At 39.3% G+C, this 17,090-nt stretch overlaps 1 protein-coding gene across 1 annotated transcript in view; it reads left to right on the top strand.

Moving 5' to 3' along the window:
* The first annotated feature begins 238 nt into the window (after nt 1-238).
* The window catches only part of Hexo1 (Hexosaminidase 1), a 34,814-nt gene continuing 17,962 nt past the window's right edge, over nt 239-17,090 (top strand). Inside the window, exons 1-2 of the mRNA XM_071595566.1 lie at nt 239-329; nt 6,748-6,881. Of these exons, the coding sequence (XP_071451667.1) occupies nt 6,757-6,881 (125 nt within the window). The 5' untranslated portion in view covers nt 239-329; nt 6,748-6,756. The remainder of the gene's footprint in view (nt 330-6,747; nt 6,882-17,090) is intronic.

Raw genomic sequence — 17,090 nt, 5'->3', positions numbered from 1 at the left:
GTTTTTGAAAAATAAATCGTTTTCTAAAGATGCCCACACTCTTGACTCTCGATGGAAGGAAAACATCGCATCTTGACAACGACCGAGCGCGCGCGCGGTGTCCCCACCCCGCACCAGTGGTGACGTCACAGCCCATTGCTTGGGCGCCTACTACCTTTCGTGGGGGTTGCGGTTGGCTGGCCGTCGCTTTCCTCTCGCCTGCTTTGATAAAACGGGCGAGCTCCGCCTACATCCTCTCACTCAGCAGTCGGCCGCGAGCCGATAGACACCAAGAATTGCATCCACCCGCTCACTCCGCATCATCTGCACACGCTAGTCCACGGAGAAAGGTAGGTGGAATTTCCAACATTACCGGCGATCTTACGTTTCTCAATAGGGATACCGTACTTGTTCCATACATACGTATATAAAATAGCCTTTTTCAAAATAACGAGTATTACGCTGCCCTAGGTCAGGAATTCGATGAGTATCCTTGTGGAAGAATTTCGTCACGGTGACAGATTTAAAAGCACGACGAAAAAATTGATTCCGTTTTCGATGATCTGAGAAATAAGTATTCGTTAGACTTTGAACATCTCCGGTCCCAAAATACCACCCTCCCTTCACCGACAGGAACATAAACTATGTGAGTACATATATACGAAGAGAATTTACAGGCCCCTAACTATCCATCCAACGAGTATATTATCGAAAAAAAAAACATTTAGGTAGAGTAAAATTGCTTTAGTACATGCAGGTGGCATTAAAATTTGGATTCAGCAAGATAAGAATATATTATGCATAAAAAACTATAAATACAGAAATCAACTCGAAGGTCGGTTTATTAGGTGATGGTAGAGTTTTCCCAATACTAAGCCCTATACGGCGTGTGAAATTCACACATCAGGGTAGGGGGGCCAGTTCCTTTCCCAGTGCCGGTTATGGTTTCCCAGGAAGATCTGGTACCCGAAAAATCATAAAGCTTGGGTATAGCTGCAGGTGAGGCTTGCCAAGGAATCGAACCCGGGCCCTCTGGTCAGTAGTCCAACTCTCTACCCCTGAACTATCGCGATTGAAATCAAAAATTATTCGGAGCAGTACACACCTGTAAATATTTCTAAATGGAAATCGTTCTTACCAGTTTCATTTAACATTTTTTTTCTTTTTTTTTAATTTTCCAACACACAATTTATTTTCATCTTGAAAATATTCTTACAGATATTGATAAGTATTTTTTTTTAATTTCCAATGAGTTCATTGTAACAAAAGGAGTTCAATTTTATTCATAATTATTTAGTGCTTATGGTGACTTTACTAATTAAACTTACTGATAAATTTTCCAGTACGTGAGCGCTACGAGCACTCGAGAGTAGGCGCTGACTAAAAACTAGGAAAACAACATGCTAACTCCGCTGATTAATTAAAACATTACTCATTACTTGCATGTTGTCAGCCTTTTTTAATTGAGGCTTTTATAATATTTTAATTTGATTATTTACAATTAGCTTATTTCGTTTATTTATTTAAAAAAAACTTCGCGATTACTATTTTAAGAGTCAATGAATAATGATTTTTATCGATATTATTTGATAATTCCATTATGAAATTAAAATTTTTATCTTTCATATATCATTTATTAAAAAAAAAACTTCGCGATTGGTATCTTAAGTGTCAATAAATCAATGTTATTAATTTCATTGGATAATTCAATTAGGAAATTAAAATTTTAATCCTTCGAATTTACTTATATTGAAAATTCAAACATAAATAATATGAAGTGGTCACTGAACTCGTAAACAAATAACCATGTTCCTTCAGGGTAAAACAGTTTTTTTCGTGTACATTACAGCGTTTTGGAATTGACGCTCACTCTTAATGATTGAATGGCTTGTACAAAGCTGTAAACGGAAAAAAACGCGTGACCATACTTATGAAATATTCACGTCTCCGGACGAGTGAGGCTCTTTCGCACATGCGTGATTCGTGCATGGCATGAGATGAACCGACGATATACGAGAGGAGCACTTTAATTAATTAAGTTCAGAACGGGATCGTTTCTTCGTCATTTTCATCCGGTGTTGAGACGAAGCTGTTAAACTTCAACTTTGTTCGGTAGACCGACGGAGGACACCGGAGCGGCAAATGGCAAATGGTTGATACTCGCTTCTGATCGGCCGTGACGACTGAAAATAATTACAGCAACCAATGAGGGAAATACGCACGACCGTTAAGACCGGAATTGACTAAATGATTCCCGTGAGTTCGGTTGCTATTGCCATCCGAAGCTGAGAGGGCAACCTGGCGTCAGGAGTTAGTTCGGATCATAGCTTGATCAATGACTTGCATTAAAAATGTGATTAATTCAATTTAGAGTTTGTGCCGATTCGTTTTGAGTAGTAATAAATTAATCAAGATCCTTCTTCATTAAGTTTGTATCACAATTTTATCTGAACTCACTGAATGGTTTCCAAGTTTAGTCACGACCATGAAGTAAGGTGGCGGTACATAGCTTCTATAATTAATGCTACAAGGTACTTAATTAAATTTCTTTAGAATCTAAGAAGCGACCACGGAGTAAACTGCACAGTTCTAAAATTCATTTCGTTTACGTAGGAACTGGGAAATATAATAATTGAGTTTTGTGTACCCAGAACTCATTTTTACACTTTTTTTTAAGATATTAAGTGATCTTGGTAGAGTCTGATTCCCGATTAGGGGATAATCAAGGAAATGTGAAGAGCTTTAGTATAAAATAATATGGATAGCTTAATTTGAATATAAAGTGGCCCCACAACGCGCTTAAAAAATTATATTAAGTGGCGAATATCGTTCACTCTTATGGGTCGATGACTGAAACTCAAACTTCTCAACAGATTACCTTAATGTCATCCAGCACGCTACCTGATTGTGATTAAATCTAATTTTAAAAGAAAAAATGCTATTCTTAGACTGTTAAATTTATTTCACGAATTTTAAAGTATCACGCTGGCTTATACGGAATCGTTGTTGTCCTAAAAAAAGCTAACTCATTTCAAAAACGACATGCATGTACGAGGACGGTATATTCCAATGAGCAAAGACAAATATGATGGCAGAATTTTTTTTATCATTATTACTGAAGGTCATGCACTTGCCATTATATTAATTTCCCCAATACATGTAACGTGTTATCCTAGATGTCAATCAATTTGATTGGAATAAAGTCAAGTATTTTTAGAAGGCGCTGTACTCGCATCAGTCGTTCTTTAGAACAAAATACTTTCAAATCCATTCTATTTCAACGTTATCTGATTGAATATTCACAGCGTTAATGTTAATGGTGAACATTCCTCATTAAGATAATCTTCCTGGGGGCATTCTGAAACAATCGTCAAAACATACATGAAGTATTGATCAAAATACCTTTACAGAAACAATTATATCTCAAAGTCTACTACTTTCGTACCAACTCGCCGGTCTATTTCTCTTCATGCCTTTCTTTCAATCCTCATGATCTTCCCATCGAATAAGGTGTAACCCAACCGAGTTTCGATTCTGCGACATTGGTTCCTTTAAGAGAGTGAACGACATTTTTAGGAATCGGATTTCGAGGAGGATTTTCTCAAACAAAGTTTTAGGCAAAAGTTTCCCGTTCGGTTGAGTGTTTTAAGGCCTCTTGATTTTTAGGTTGAGGGTCAAGACCACTTCATGGGGGTTCTTTGGACCCGCCTACTTGGGAAATCAATCGAATAGAGAGAGAGAGAGAGGCAACAATGGGAAAACGATGACGTTTCCACTGCTGAGAGCCCCGAAGTGTGATTTCGTGTTTCTCATAAAAAAATATTAAGCTATTTCCATCACGTCCGATGATTTTTTATTACTTCTTTAATCGATGACAGGTGCTTACCAGGCTACGGTATATTTGCGAAGATTGAAAGGAGAATTTACTCCGTAGGAACGTTTTTAATTAAGAGAAAAAAACTCATTTAAAGCTTGCTCAAATACACTTCATCCTGCTTATTTTTTATTGTTAAAGGCGAAATTGAATAAGTGACAACTACAGAACGAGATGGCTTAGACTCGAGATACTCTTTCCGATAAACCTCAAATGGACTGCACCTGATCAACGAAAAACTTGTTTTTAAAAAGTAAAATGCTCTTCTTGAAGAACTGACCCATTTGTAGATGTTATTGCTGGCTTCTATCATGTTATTGCTGGCTTTTGACTTCTGATCAATAAAATGAGATATAATTAGTGAAAAATAAAAGAAATAATTTTAATAAAAATAAGGAAATCGGTATGATAAAACCAACCCACCTTAATTCAAAACGTTTATATTTTTCATTGAAGCAAATTCAGGTATTTTTAATTCCAAACGGAGGCCATAATCGACCATATGATGTGCTGTGACTTCCCTGACTATCAGTAAAAAACGAAAGTCTTGGATGACTTGCTCTGTTTAATTTTTGTGAGCAATTGTTCGAATTTCCAGTCACACAACGGTACTAAGTTTCCAAATGCCTCTACTCGTTGGCATTTACGAAGTTAGAGGCCAAATTTATTTGAATAAAAGAGGCGTTTTTAACGTAAGATCGATACATTACGTAAAACACAGCGCTTAAAAAGAAAGAAATATTTTACAATGTTCCCGGAGATTTTGTCACTACGAAATGCATTGAAATTATAAGGTCACCCAATTTTTTCCCGGGACTGTGATTTAAATTGGAGATGTAAGTTGAGCGTGAAACACGCGGGCACTCGAAGGATGCAAGGCCAAAATGGTTACACCGTTTGGTGTACAGGGTTTGTATGGTTACCGTTAGAGTAAGAAGCGTTTTCAGTATTTAAATTTGCGTCATTCAACGTACGAGAACAGCGTGGCCATCCCTTTTCTCCACTTTTCACACCCAAATCGAAAATTGTAAATTGAGGGAGACATGTAGCGAGAGTATTTTGGCCGGGTTGGTTGGTTTTGGTGTTCGTGAATTCGACAGTTCAAAGAAGACCGAAAGCCTCGTGTCAACGAACCTTCGTAGCCACTGCCACGTACCAGCCGGTTTTTACAGAGGGTAATGGGAATCCCCACAGAAGTGTTCTTGGTGGCCATCAAATGGTGGCATTGACGTTATAAAAAAAATGCGTACGTCTCCAGGGAGACTATTTTGCGAAGTAACAGAAGCTTCAATTTTCTGGTGTATGTGGTCTGTCAGAAAAAATTAGGAGATCTGAGAACTTGAACCCACCTGGTCCATTAACCTTCTTCGGCAGCGGCAGGTCAGACTAAGCGATAAAATCACGAAGAAAAGTATACAGTAAGTAGTAAAGCGTCAGGACAACTCATAATGATGAAAATCGTTTTTCTAGCCATAGACATTTTCCAATCCTCAAAGAAAGTTATCAAGAAAACGTAATATAATTCCAATTTACAATGAATTCGTTAAAAAATTACTCATAGGTTTTCCGCCATTTCACAGTGAAATTAGACTGCGAGTGAGACTCCTCCTAGGTGCCTCCCTTATCCGTCAAACCCATGACGGAAGAGATAAAACTGATAACGACATCGTCGACAGCAATCCATCCCAAGGAAACCATTGACAATTGATTAGATATCATTGAAACACTGTAAATATTTGGTTTTAGGTGCTTGTTTCATTATTATGACGGAAGCGCACTATGATAGAATGAAACAGAAATCCGCGCTTCCACAGCGATTAGCGACCCATCGAGCTTTGGGAGAATTAAGCAATTAATTTATGAAAGAAAGATTGATAACCCTAGACAGTAAACGGTGAATGTACCAAAGTTAAAATTAGAAAATAAAAGAATTTTATGCATTGGTTTGATCTGTTAATGGTTCAAAATAAATACTCCCTAATTAGCTATGTGGGATTCCGCGATGCAAATATGACACATACCTTTCGGGTTCTTCCCAAGTTGAGCCTTAAGGGCTGCAAGACAGTATAACCGGCATTCTAGTCAACTTCAGGCCCGATGGGCACCTTCTACTCTGAACATTGTCACTGGAATGATGAATAAACTGTCATCCCAAAAGATGGATCAACATTAGCAACGCATAATCACAGATTTTTTCGTCTCCGTTTCACTAAATAACATATTAGATACCTACATTTCAAAGAGGGCTAAAAGATTCACATACTTACGCCGTGGATAAAAAAATAGAAATTCACAAAGGTTTTAGTTTATCATAAAAAGTTTGTATGCCAATTTAAGTTATTGCTCCCTTTTCATTGCCTTAGAAAAATGGAAACGTAATACTACCAGTTCATAAATGGCTGGAATTATGGATACAGGTTCTGGAGGACTCCTTCCCACGCCATTATATCTTCCGCTTCAATAACGGGATAATCGCATACTTCGTTCATCAAATGTATCTAAATTCGTTGATTTTGTGTAGAGTTCTTAGACCACCAATTATAAGAGACGAAAAGAGCCGATACGGATCCGGGAGAGTTCTCCTAGTCTCTCTCTGCGAGAGCGGTCGAGTAAAAAATCATCGCAGATCCCAGAAAGAATAAACAAGGCATATAACACGCAGTCGGGCCTCTGGTTCAACCTGGGCCCACCAGCTCATTCCCCCCTCTCTCGTAGTCGTCGCCCTGGAGTACGCTACAGAATGCAAATGACCTTTAGCGCATGAACCACGCCAATCTCCAAATCTTCTTCCCAAAGCGGGATCCACAAAAAACAAGTTCATGCCTCGCAAGTAAGGCTTTGTCCTTTTATTTTCGCCACTCCACCCAAGCATTCTTATTCTCCTCCTTTGGCAGGTCAGGAAGATGGCTAACTCGCTGCGTTCAACGCTCTTTTTGGGAGCCCTGGTGGTCATTGCCCTGGCTACTGCGGTCCAAGGTGAGGAAGAAGAGGAGGCGGTTGTCGCTGTGCCCGAGGAGGCGCCCAAGAGGTAAGGAAGAACATGACCAAAAAACCGTCCGCAATCAACCCCTGCCGAGAGCAAGATGTTTCCCGACGATAATCGGAAATTACGACCGCCGAAACACGTAAAACTAATAAAAGTGATCGGTGGTTATGAATGCTTCCTGTCAACTACAGGGTGCCACTATCTCGTTTTTTTTCTAAGCTCTAGGGTCTCTCCGATAAAAATATCAGTTAGTGGATCGTAAGGAAACATTCTCTCAATGGTTGACGTGTCCAAAAGACATTTAATCGTATCATACTGTCAAAAAGGAGATAGAATCTATATGTCATCGATTGTATCGTTCCAGAATTCTTTATTATTTTAGGAAAAGATTATGATTTTAATAAAGGGTGCCTTCAATATTGTTATTGGTTGGGTATCCATTATATGAAACAAAGCAGCTTTAAAAAAGAGTGTAATGTCCTTAACATGTTGAGCAAAGAATCGAAAAGAGAGGAGTTGAGCGGTTGAGCTTGTTTCATCGGCCACGTGGGCGGAGCGTGAGCCATTTCGCCCATCTCTCCTGCGCTGTGCCTGCTTAACAGACATCGGAGGACTATGGTCGGTTTTCAGTTGGAACTCATTACGGTGAGGGATTTCTGATAAATTCTTTCCTCAGTCATTTTTTATGGCTCTTGGCAAGCGAAAAAGTGAGGTAAATTGCGCGCGCTCATGTCTTTCCCTTGGCATTTTACCTGATTTATTTGGACTTTTTTTTCATTTTCATCGTCCGTTAAAATTTTTCTAATTTTTGTCAAATTTCACCGTAATTGAAATTTTTTTATACCAAATATTTTGGTATGAATGATAAAAATCGAGAGAAGCTTATATAGTTGGAAATAGGCATTTTCAACTGAATGCAATTGACTGTATTTAAGATCTTTGAAGATATTGGAGAACAATCCCAACCGTCGCAAAGCTAGCAATATGTAAAACTTTAATATCTGATCACCAATTAATGCCTCAATCATGACCTCATATATGTTTTAAGACTAAATCTTAAACTTTGGAGTTCATATCCCGGCGGTGTTGAATATTTTTCACAGGTATCTCGATCCCTACTTGAGGTGCTTTGTGGATGGCACTTATGCCTAACGTTCTCCCCTCTATCACAGTCCAACTCAAATGGGGATGGAGATGTTGCGGTGGCTATCGTACTGGCTTCCCACCCAGAGGGCCCGGGTTCAAATCTCGGCGGTGTTGAATATTTTTCAGTGGTATTTCGATCCCTACTTGAGGTGCTTTGTGGAGAGCGCTTTGAGTGAGTACGCAGTCCGTCGGATGGGACGTTAAGCTGCGGAGCCCTTGGCGCCTTTCGTAAAGAGTAGGCTAATGCCGACGCCGGGTTTCTCTCCACCCTTCATCCTTTCCTATCCATCCCCTATGGCGCAAATGACCTCAGTTGTCGGTCGGCTCCCCTAAAAACTACTACTGCTACTTAAACTTTGGAAATATATTTAATTAATTGTAATGCAATTTTCATTTATCAATGCGTATTTCAAATACATTTGAAGTCTCAATTTACTTTATCGATATAAAGTAAGTTTTGTTTGTTAAATAAAAAGTTTTTCTGATAATTATATCAAAGTATATATTTCCACGGTATTAAGTAGGCACGCAAATGTCCTATTTGAAAGTATGCACCAAGTTTACTATTTTGTGTATGCATCGTCACTGCTGAAGAGTTGAGACCAGCCGGATCAGATATAGCTATAATAATACTCGCCATATTTAAATCTAAACGCAGGCTTGTTCCATTACGTGATTTTTTCCCTTACTGTGGGATTAACCAATGCCGTTTAAAATCTGTTGTCGTTATTCTAACTGGAGACAACGGGAAAATCCTAAGATATATTTAATCTTTTACATTCGACAATTATTTTTACTATACCACCCATGTTACACCCTGGTGGTGGAAACTGCTTCAAAGGTCTAACTAATTGTAACCCCTAAAGCTTAGGGAAGTCATGCATTCGTGGCTGTAGGGCCAGGTCCCTCTGTCAACAATTCGATTTCCCACGGAGGTCTACCAGCCAAGAAATAACACCACTGGGGTTGTAAGATGGGGTTGTTCGCCTGAGATTTGAACTAAGGACCCTTCGCTCAGCATCCCAACATGCCATCACCATGTATATTCATCCCAATAACGTAAGTTATTTTAATCACCAAATCAAGTTTTTCACCGCATGATGGATTTCACTTGAATCGTTCCAGGAACTTTGTTTTGATGGTTTCAAAATGCAGTTTCATATTTAAACAGAACGCGTGGAATCCCGCGTAAAGACCTTCCTAGAAGACCGAACGGGAAGAGAGGATGAAAGCGAGGACACGACTATTTTCCATGCCGGCATGCATGGCACATCACCATTTCCAATGATTCTTTGCCAGCGCGAGGAAACCGATTTCCAATCAACGTTGCCTATTAAATTCTTCATGATCAATATAATAGGTAGTCAAATGATCAGCGTTAGGATTTAAATGGTCCCGGAAATCTATTTCGCATCGCCTTGGATTTCTAAAACACTTCCGCGAATATAAGAAAAACTTTTAGACGTCACTCTTTCCTTATTCCTATCATCGTACTTTCTACGTCCTTCAAGTCGCCCTTGTGCTTATTTTTCTTCTTTCCCTTGCCTAACATTCTTCCTTCTATCACAGTCTTTAACTTCTGACCGAGCCTCAATACCTTTACCGTTGACTTTTTCTTCCAAGTTCCCTCTCAAACTTGTTTTCGACTCCAACCTCCTCTAGCCCCTCCTTTTTCTTCCTCTCTGGGTAACTTATTTCCGTCATCCTTCTCCAAGCACACGTCTTAATCTAAGCTCTTCATCTTCCCAAAAAGACGCCCGGTTTCGCAACCATACACGCTTCAAAACAGTCCTTAATAATCTTTCCTTCCAATCTACTTCCTCTTCTTTGTGAACTTTATCAGTAAGCGTAAATGGAGAATATACGTATTGTTATCCATAATATATTTTTCCAAATATCAATTGCTTAATTGTTCTTCACTCTTTTAAGTTAAAGCACAACTCACACTCATTGCATTGACCATAATGCCGCAAATTGGTGTGTGAATTAAAAGCAAGTACGTAACTATGCATTAAGATATCGATTCGGATTTTTCCCCGTAATTTTATTTCCAGCAATCCGCAAAGTTACCTTCTTCCCTCTGAGGTATATTTCGTGACTGGTGGTATAACTGCCGCATTTGTTCTCAGAAGGTGCTCTCCTATGTGGTCTGGCCTAGGGATCAAAGATCACGTCATTAAACTCCCTTGCGCGCTTCAGACACAATTGTGCACCATAAAAATCATTCTTTCCCTAGCATTCCCCTCTCTCGTCCGTGCACTACCCAACCCCTTCTTGCCTTGAGTTCGCTCCTGAGAACAATCCCGTGCTACGTCAAGGCTCACAAGATCTCACCTTCGTCGTGCAATCAGGCGAACTGTTACTGCGAGCGCACCGCCACCCTGCCCATCCTCTCCCCGCCTTTCCCCACAATCACCGTCGGAGGACCAACGGGGCTGCGCAGGATTTCTGCATCCGCAGCGAAGGACACTACTCGGAGGGTGAAATGTGAGGACGACGCGACGTAATGTTTAGCGCACGCTCGCCAAACTTATAAGCGTGTTAAGTCGCATGCGAATGTAATACTCGTACAGGCTCTCAGCAGCTTTTGCTGTTGCTCACCTATGACCTGTGGTGGTTTCTCATCGTGAAATGCTAACTCATCCATCTACTTAATACCCACTGGAGCAAACGGAAACTTCAGAAGCTCCTGAAATGCGTCTATTTAACGGTAACCCTACGACTCACCGATTAAATGGCAGAAGGGAATTGATGGAACATCCGCGGTGTGATATCTAATCAAAATCATGAAGCTAAGTAAATCAGCACGCACACCTAATGGATCTGGGACCTTTTCAGTTCAATATGATTTTTTTACTAGAGTAATTGGATTTCACTCCTCGACTGGGATGATTGTGACTAAAAGTTGTATTCAAAGGATAAAAATAGTGAAACTAATATTGTATTACGCAGTGGGTATGAAATTGTATTAAAAATCTTAATGTCTTAAAATTTCTTAAAGACTGAAAAAAATGCAACATTTACCCACTTTTACGTACTGCTTTTTCTCTAAGAACTTATCAGAATTTTGAATGGAAACGATGAGATTAACGCCTAGACATAATTTCTGTCTAATTATTGTCGAAAAACATTCGATGAAAATGTACTTTTAGGCTCCCTTCCCTTACAGAGTTTGCAAATTACCGTTTTTCCGAGCGCCAATGGAATCGGTCAATGCATTAATTTCACATTTCCTCCACTTTGGTCAGCATTGGGCAATATCTCTTTGTTCTGAAATAGCTGGAAATTCCCCAGCATCGTTCGTGAGCGCATGGAGTCAACAAATGACGTACGAGGATACCGCATCATTAAATACGAGCGCACAACGATTGGTGGAGTGGCGGAGAAAAAGCGACGAAGCAATCGTCCCCTGCTCACTGGAAGGGATAATGGTTTGCACAGCTCGGTGCTGGCCAGTGAAATTCGTCGATTGGGGGATCAGCAAATCCCTTTGCCCAAAGTGATTCTGGGGTCTGCCGCAGCTGAACTGGCCGAAAAACAACGGCCGATGCCAACACATTTTTTCCTGTTCGAATTCCGATCAATGTGGGACGATAGACAAGAATACAAGTTGAGATTTCGTTGAATAATACAAATTTCGCACCCAATTCAACTACGGCTTGACGGGATGTGCCGAGATGAGGACATTTCCACGAATGTAGACCTCGCATTTCAGTTTTAAAATCGAGGAGAATGCCGTTCGATAACTAATGCATTTACTTATTTATGCCTTAGTGAATATACTTAATTAGTAGAGAGTATAAAGTTTATATAGTATTTTAATCGGTACCAATAACAATCGCGCATTCCTACCCTGACATCTATGAGACGATGAATAATTTCTCCTGGAGTCTAGCTCCGAATTATTGTGGTGAAATTTATAATCTCTCCCAATCTCTCTATATTCTTTCGATAAAAGCGGACGGGTTTTACCGAAACAGTTCAACGACTGTGTGAATGTTCTTTTTTCTACGTATACCATGTGTTTAGTGTCCTCGACTGTGTATATGTATATATATATATATATATATATATATATATATATATATATATATATATATATATATATATATATATATGTATATTTATATTTATATATATAATCATTAACATTAAATAATCTACCGGTTAAGGTAGGTTTTCGATAGACATAAGTACCTAATAACTATTTCCTAAGAACACAACACAACAAGTCCCTGTTCATCTCTGTGTGCTTCCATCTCTCTTTCCCATCTTGCATCTCTACATCTCTTTCCCATTCCTGCCCTTTCCTCGTTTGCCTAAAATTCTCCCCTCTGTAACAGTCTTCAACATCCCACTGCCGATCAATACGCCCTTCATCCATTTTTCCTGCTTCCATAGGACTTCTCCCAACAAACCCATGTCATCGCTCACTATACCTGTACATAGTACTTCCTCATTTTGTTTTCCTTTCGGTCCACCTTCTCCATTCTTCTCCACACCCACATTTCAAAAGCCTCCAATATACTTCTATCATCCTACTTCAGTGTCAACGATTCCGCGCCGTACATAACTACGCTCCATATTAAAGTATGTACGAGTCTTTTCTTAACATCCTTCCCCAACGTCCCTGTCATCAATTCCCTCCGCCTTGTGAAAACCCCTTTGCCTAGCGCAATTCTTCTCCTTACGTCCCTACTACTTTGACCATGTTGGTCCAAAACACTTCCGCGATACATAAACTGTTCTACCTGCTCTGGTTTTTGCTCCCTTATTTCAATATTTATTTTAGCCCCTTTCTTTCTGGGTAATCGCATGACCTCTGTTTTATTAATATTGATTCTCACATCCCATATCTATCACTCTAAATTTCCAATTCACTCAGCGATGCTTGCGACCCCTTGGCTGACTGGCAAATTAGAGTTTGGTAATCAGCAAACCTAACTGATTTTACGAATTCCCCGCCCACTTTCATTCCTACCTCCAGTTCTTTCCATGCCTCTTTAATCATTTCTTTCCACATATACGTTGAACAACACTGGCGTAAATGGGCAACCCTGCCTTACACCTCTTCCTTATACTGCCCATCCGGACTCTCCATTCCCCACTCGCACCCGAGTAGTCTGAGATATGTACAGGTTGCGGATTAGCCTCCTGTCCCCCCAATCTATCTCTATTTTCTACATAATGATAAAGAGTTTTTCCCAATTGACTCTATCAGACGCCTTTTCGAAATCTACGAAACAGGCAAATACGTTCTGATCGTACTCTATATTCCTCTCGATTAGTGATCTCATTACTGCAATGGCATCACGCGTGCCTCTCCCCTTTCTAAACCCAAGCTGATCATCCCCTAAATAATCATTTGCCCAACGCTCAAGCCTTTTGTGGATGATCCTGAGAACAACTTTAGCTGCGTGGGATATCAAACTTATTGTTCAGTAGTCCTCACATGATGTAGCCTTTACTTTTTTCGGGTTTCACAGGTAACACATATTCCCACATAAAAATACCCCATTCTCTGTCACATCAAGCCTAAAAATGATTTCTATAGAAGTAAACTGCGCTCATCTTCAGAGGAGCTAGTCACACTGAGACGCCTCGACCTTCAAGGATTTGTAGTCAGCTCTTACTCTCATAATTCACTCGTCCGTTACGAACAAGACAAGACGAGGGAATACCGGAATGTCGCACACTTGCCTTCCTGAAGGTCAAACATCCACTTTCTCCTAGCCAAATGTCTGTCAGTGGAACTTACTCGTTCGAATGAATTGAACTTCCTGCAAATGGCAATGCTTTTCGTCAGTAATCACGGAGAAGACCCGGAATGGGTAGCCAAACATCCTCCTCTAACATTCCCGATTCTCCTCAGCCTTAAGTTTAAGATGAGAAAGGAGACAAGGCATCCGTAAGAATGAGTCGCAAACGAAGGCGTTTTATCGAGTTGAAATCCAAGTTTCTTCATTTCTCTTTTCCGATAATTCCAGGAAAAGGAAAGATATGTAACAGATATAATGGACTTTCCTATATTTGCGTCACACTTTTTGTCGGGATATTCCAATGTCCATCCCCTCTCCCCCACCTTTGTCCTCCTTATCACAAACATATAATACTTTTCCAATTGTAAGGCACCACTCACACCAGATACTATAAAATTATTCAAATTCGAATTCATATTTTTAAGTGTTCATCCGAGTATCGGTCCTTCCACGCATTCGAGAGCAAAAATAGCCCACTTTATTGGCATTTCTCGTGTTTGCAGTTCAAAATTTGTACGCTTTCCGTGTTACTCCTCAATTTCGGTTACCTTATCCCTCCTCACGCAACGTACTACGCTTCAACTTGGGCGTGACGTAATATACTGACGACCCCTGATGAAATAAAGTCGATTCGATCCTTAGTTTTCCAACTTTTTTTTGATCTCCATTAGTAGCTAACACGTCAGTGACATTTTATTTTGCTATCGCATGTCTGGTTTATAATCACCCCCAGGCACAGAATGAATATAACAGCAGCTAGTTCGAACGACCGACCGATTCAACTTGCGGAGAAGGGACACATTTTTATCAAGCGATCGGAAATGTCAGCATTTTCTTCCAAACTATTGTAGAGTGTTTCCATGTGTCACCATTGGAAATATTTTAATACATTTATGGTTTTACGCTCCCATCCTCCAAGCATGAGTTCAAATTAAGTTCTAACTAAGCCTCATGGCTTGTGAAAATCACACTTGCAGTTCACACGAGAGCAGTTTCTCCCCCTCTGCCAAAATTCAGTTTACCATAAATGTCTAGGAACAGTAAATTCACATTGCTTTTATTTTATACGTGGTCCTATATAAAATTGTTTTAATCCATTAATCCTTTAAGGGATTTTTTTTGGTTTTGAAAGCAGATGAAAATCTCATGTGGTTGTTGATTGTAAAATGCGTACAGTTTTGATTCGAAATAATTAGACAGGGTTTCGGAAACTCGTCGACCGGGATATTAAACCGAGGCTCGAGGGGCAGTAGCCGTTCGCTCTACCTAATACCCTACCCGACTGCTCATTCGGTCTCTCAGCAGTAGAAATTGAAACAATGGCGTCAGAAATGACTACAGGAGGAGGATTTGGGGGGCGTGCATATCTTAACTTAAAGGGAAACTAAATATAGAAGTCCACTTGCACATTTATGAAATCCCTAGAATCCCATTCTATAAAAGGAACCCAAGGGCAGATAAAAATGCAAATGATAATATTCCATCTATATTTGAATCCAAAAACGGAATATTGACGTTGGGGGTATTTTCAGTGGAGCGATTATGGAGTGGCGGACTAAAAATAATAGCGAGACTGCTATATAAACTGAAAGGTCAAACCAAAATAAATGATTTTGATATTCCAGTTATCTAAATTTGCATGTAAACCCTACAAGGCTCCCAACTGTTGTGGCGAGGGGTGCAGGCAAGGCAAACAAGAAAAGCGATGGGAAATGGATTCAAGGGGTATATATTTTGAGAGAGTATATTTAAATTGTCGCTGTCACGTGCGGTTCGTGAAACAAATTCAATGCTGACATTGATTTTATATTTATACTCCATTCGGCAAGTGTAAGTTTGGTGACGGACAAATGAATTAACTTTAAATATTAATCCAAAGTTTGTTCTATGTAATTCATTGTTTTCAATAATTCTAATTTTGCGCTAATGTTTTTATGCCTTTAAACTCAGGTTTAAAGTGATTGTTTCGACAGTTTTTGACGAATCGTACTCCTTATGTTGAACCTAGTCGATACCTCTAACGGCACCTTTACTGGAGTATTTCTGTTTCAAACATATTTTTTTAAATCTCTCAGAATGAACTTCGACTTTTTCGGCGCAAGCCAGCAATCAAATCACCATTTGTTTATTTATAAATATAGTTTACTTCTAAATCAATTGCATATTATCTGGTGATTTTTTACCATACTTGGTCCATTTTGTTGGGTCTATCAACGTGTACACTCATCGTTTGACTTGAAGACACATCGTAAATCTTATGTATTTCGTCTAGTATACTTATGAACATCATTTTTCCCATGAAATAAATTTTCTTTATAAGCAAATCACAAACATGTAAACATGAAACATATAAAGAAAGCAATTCTAGGGTTTCTAATTTCCTTTAATCAATGTTTAAGTGAATCCAGCTTTATATGTACTCAACATGAAGGTCTGAGTTAATCACCCTTCAAATAAATTACTTTGAGTAACATCTACATGTTGGAATTCAAAAATTTGTTGAATATTTATTGAGATGGAAGTCTTTGCTCACCAAAGTTGTTTTTTTGCTTTTTGTCACGAATAGGTTGAGCAATTGTCAAATGAGGTTTTGTCCCCGTGTGTCAAATTTTATACCGAGAATCTAAAACGTCTCCGAATTAATCCACTTCAAAGCTTTTTCGACCAATTTTACTCTTCTCTGTTCACGTAAAATCACTTTAAATGTCACACTCTTTAGCTGCGTGATTCTACTTCATAAGAGTAATAATACGTTTCTAACCCTGGAGAGGAGCACTAATTTTTATGCAAGTTCACAAAGCTCTAATGCTAGGAAAATGAAAATGATAGACTGGCAATACCACAATTGCCCTATTTTGGTCTCTATGCGTGTATGTGATGGTTAAGGTGTTGACCATATCCCTACCTCTATACTGAGTTGAGACATTCCTACTTGGACCTGAAGGCGGAATTTCACGCCCCGGCATGTTCGTTGATACACTGGGATCCAAATATCTATCCGTTCATCGACATAAAATGACAGATAGGGAAAATTCCCGGAGACAAAGGAAAGTATCAGTAATTAAATTAGCATGTTATAACTAGACACATATTTAGAAAGAACTTCCAATTTCAGGGGGCGAATTCAGGTTCGGATAATCATCTAGCGGTTAAAATAAACCTAAATTTCAACAGTATTGAAACAGAAAGAAATATGCGACCGTCTAATTTAGAGATTTACGAGAATGAAACGGAACGAATACTATGGGGCGCTTAAGAAAAATTTCAGGGAGGATAAGGGGTGAAGACTGTTCAGTATAGCTGGGAAATTAATACATAAGGCATAACGAGAGGTGACGAGGAAGCA

Source organism: Hetaerina americana, unplaced genomic scaffold, assembly GCF_022747635.1.
Source record: "Hetaerina americana unplaced genomic scaffold, ioHetAmer1.1.p SCAF_7, whole genome shotgun sequence".
Taxonomy (NCBI): domain Eukaryota; kingdom Metazoa; phylum Arthropoda; class Insecta; order Odonata; family Calopterygidae; genus Hetaerina; species Hetaerina americana.
This window is presented reverse-complemented; position numbering and strand designations above follow the sequence as displayed.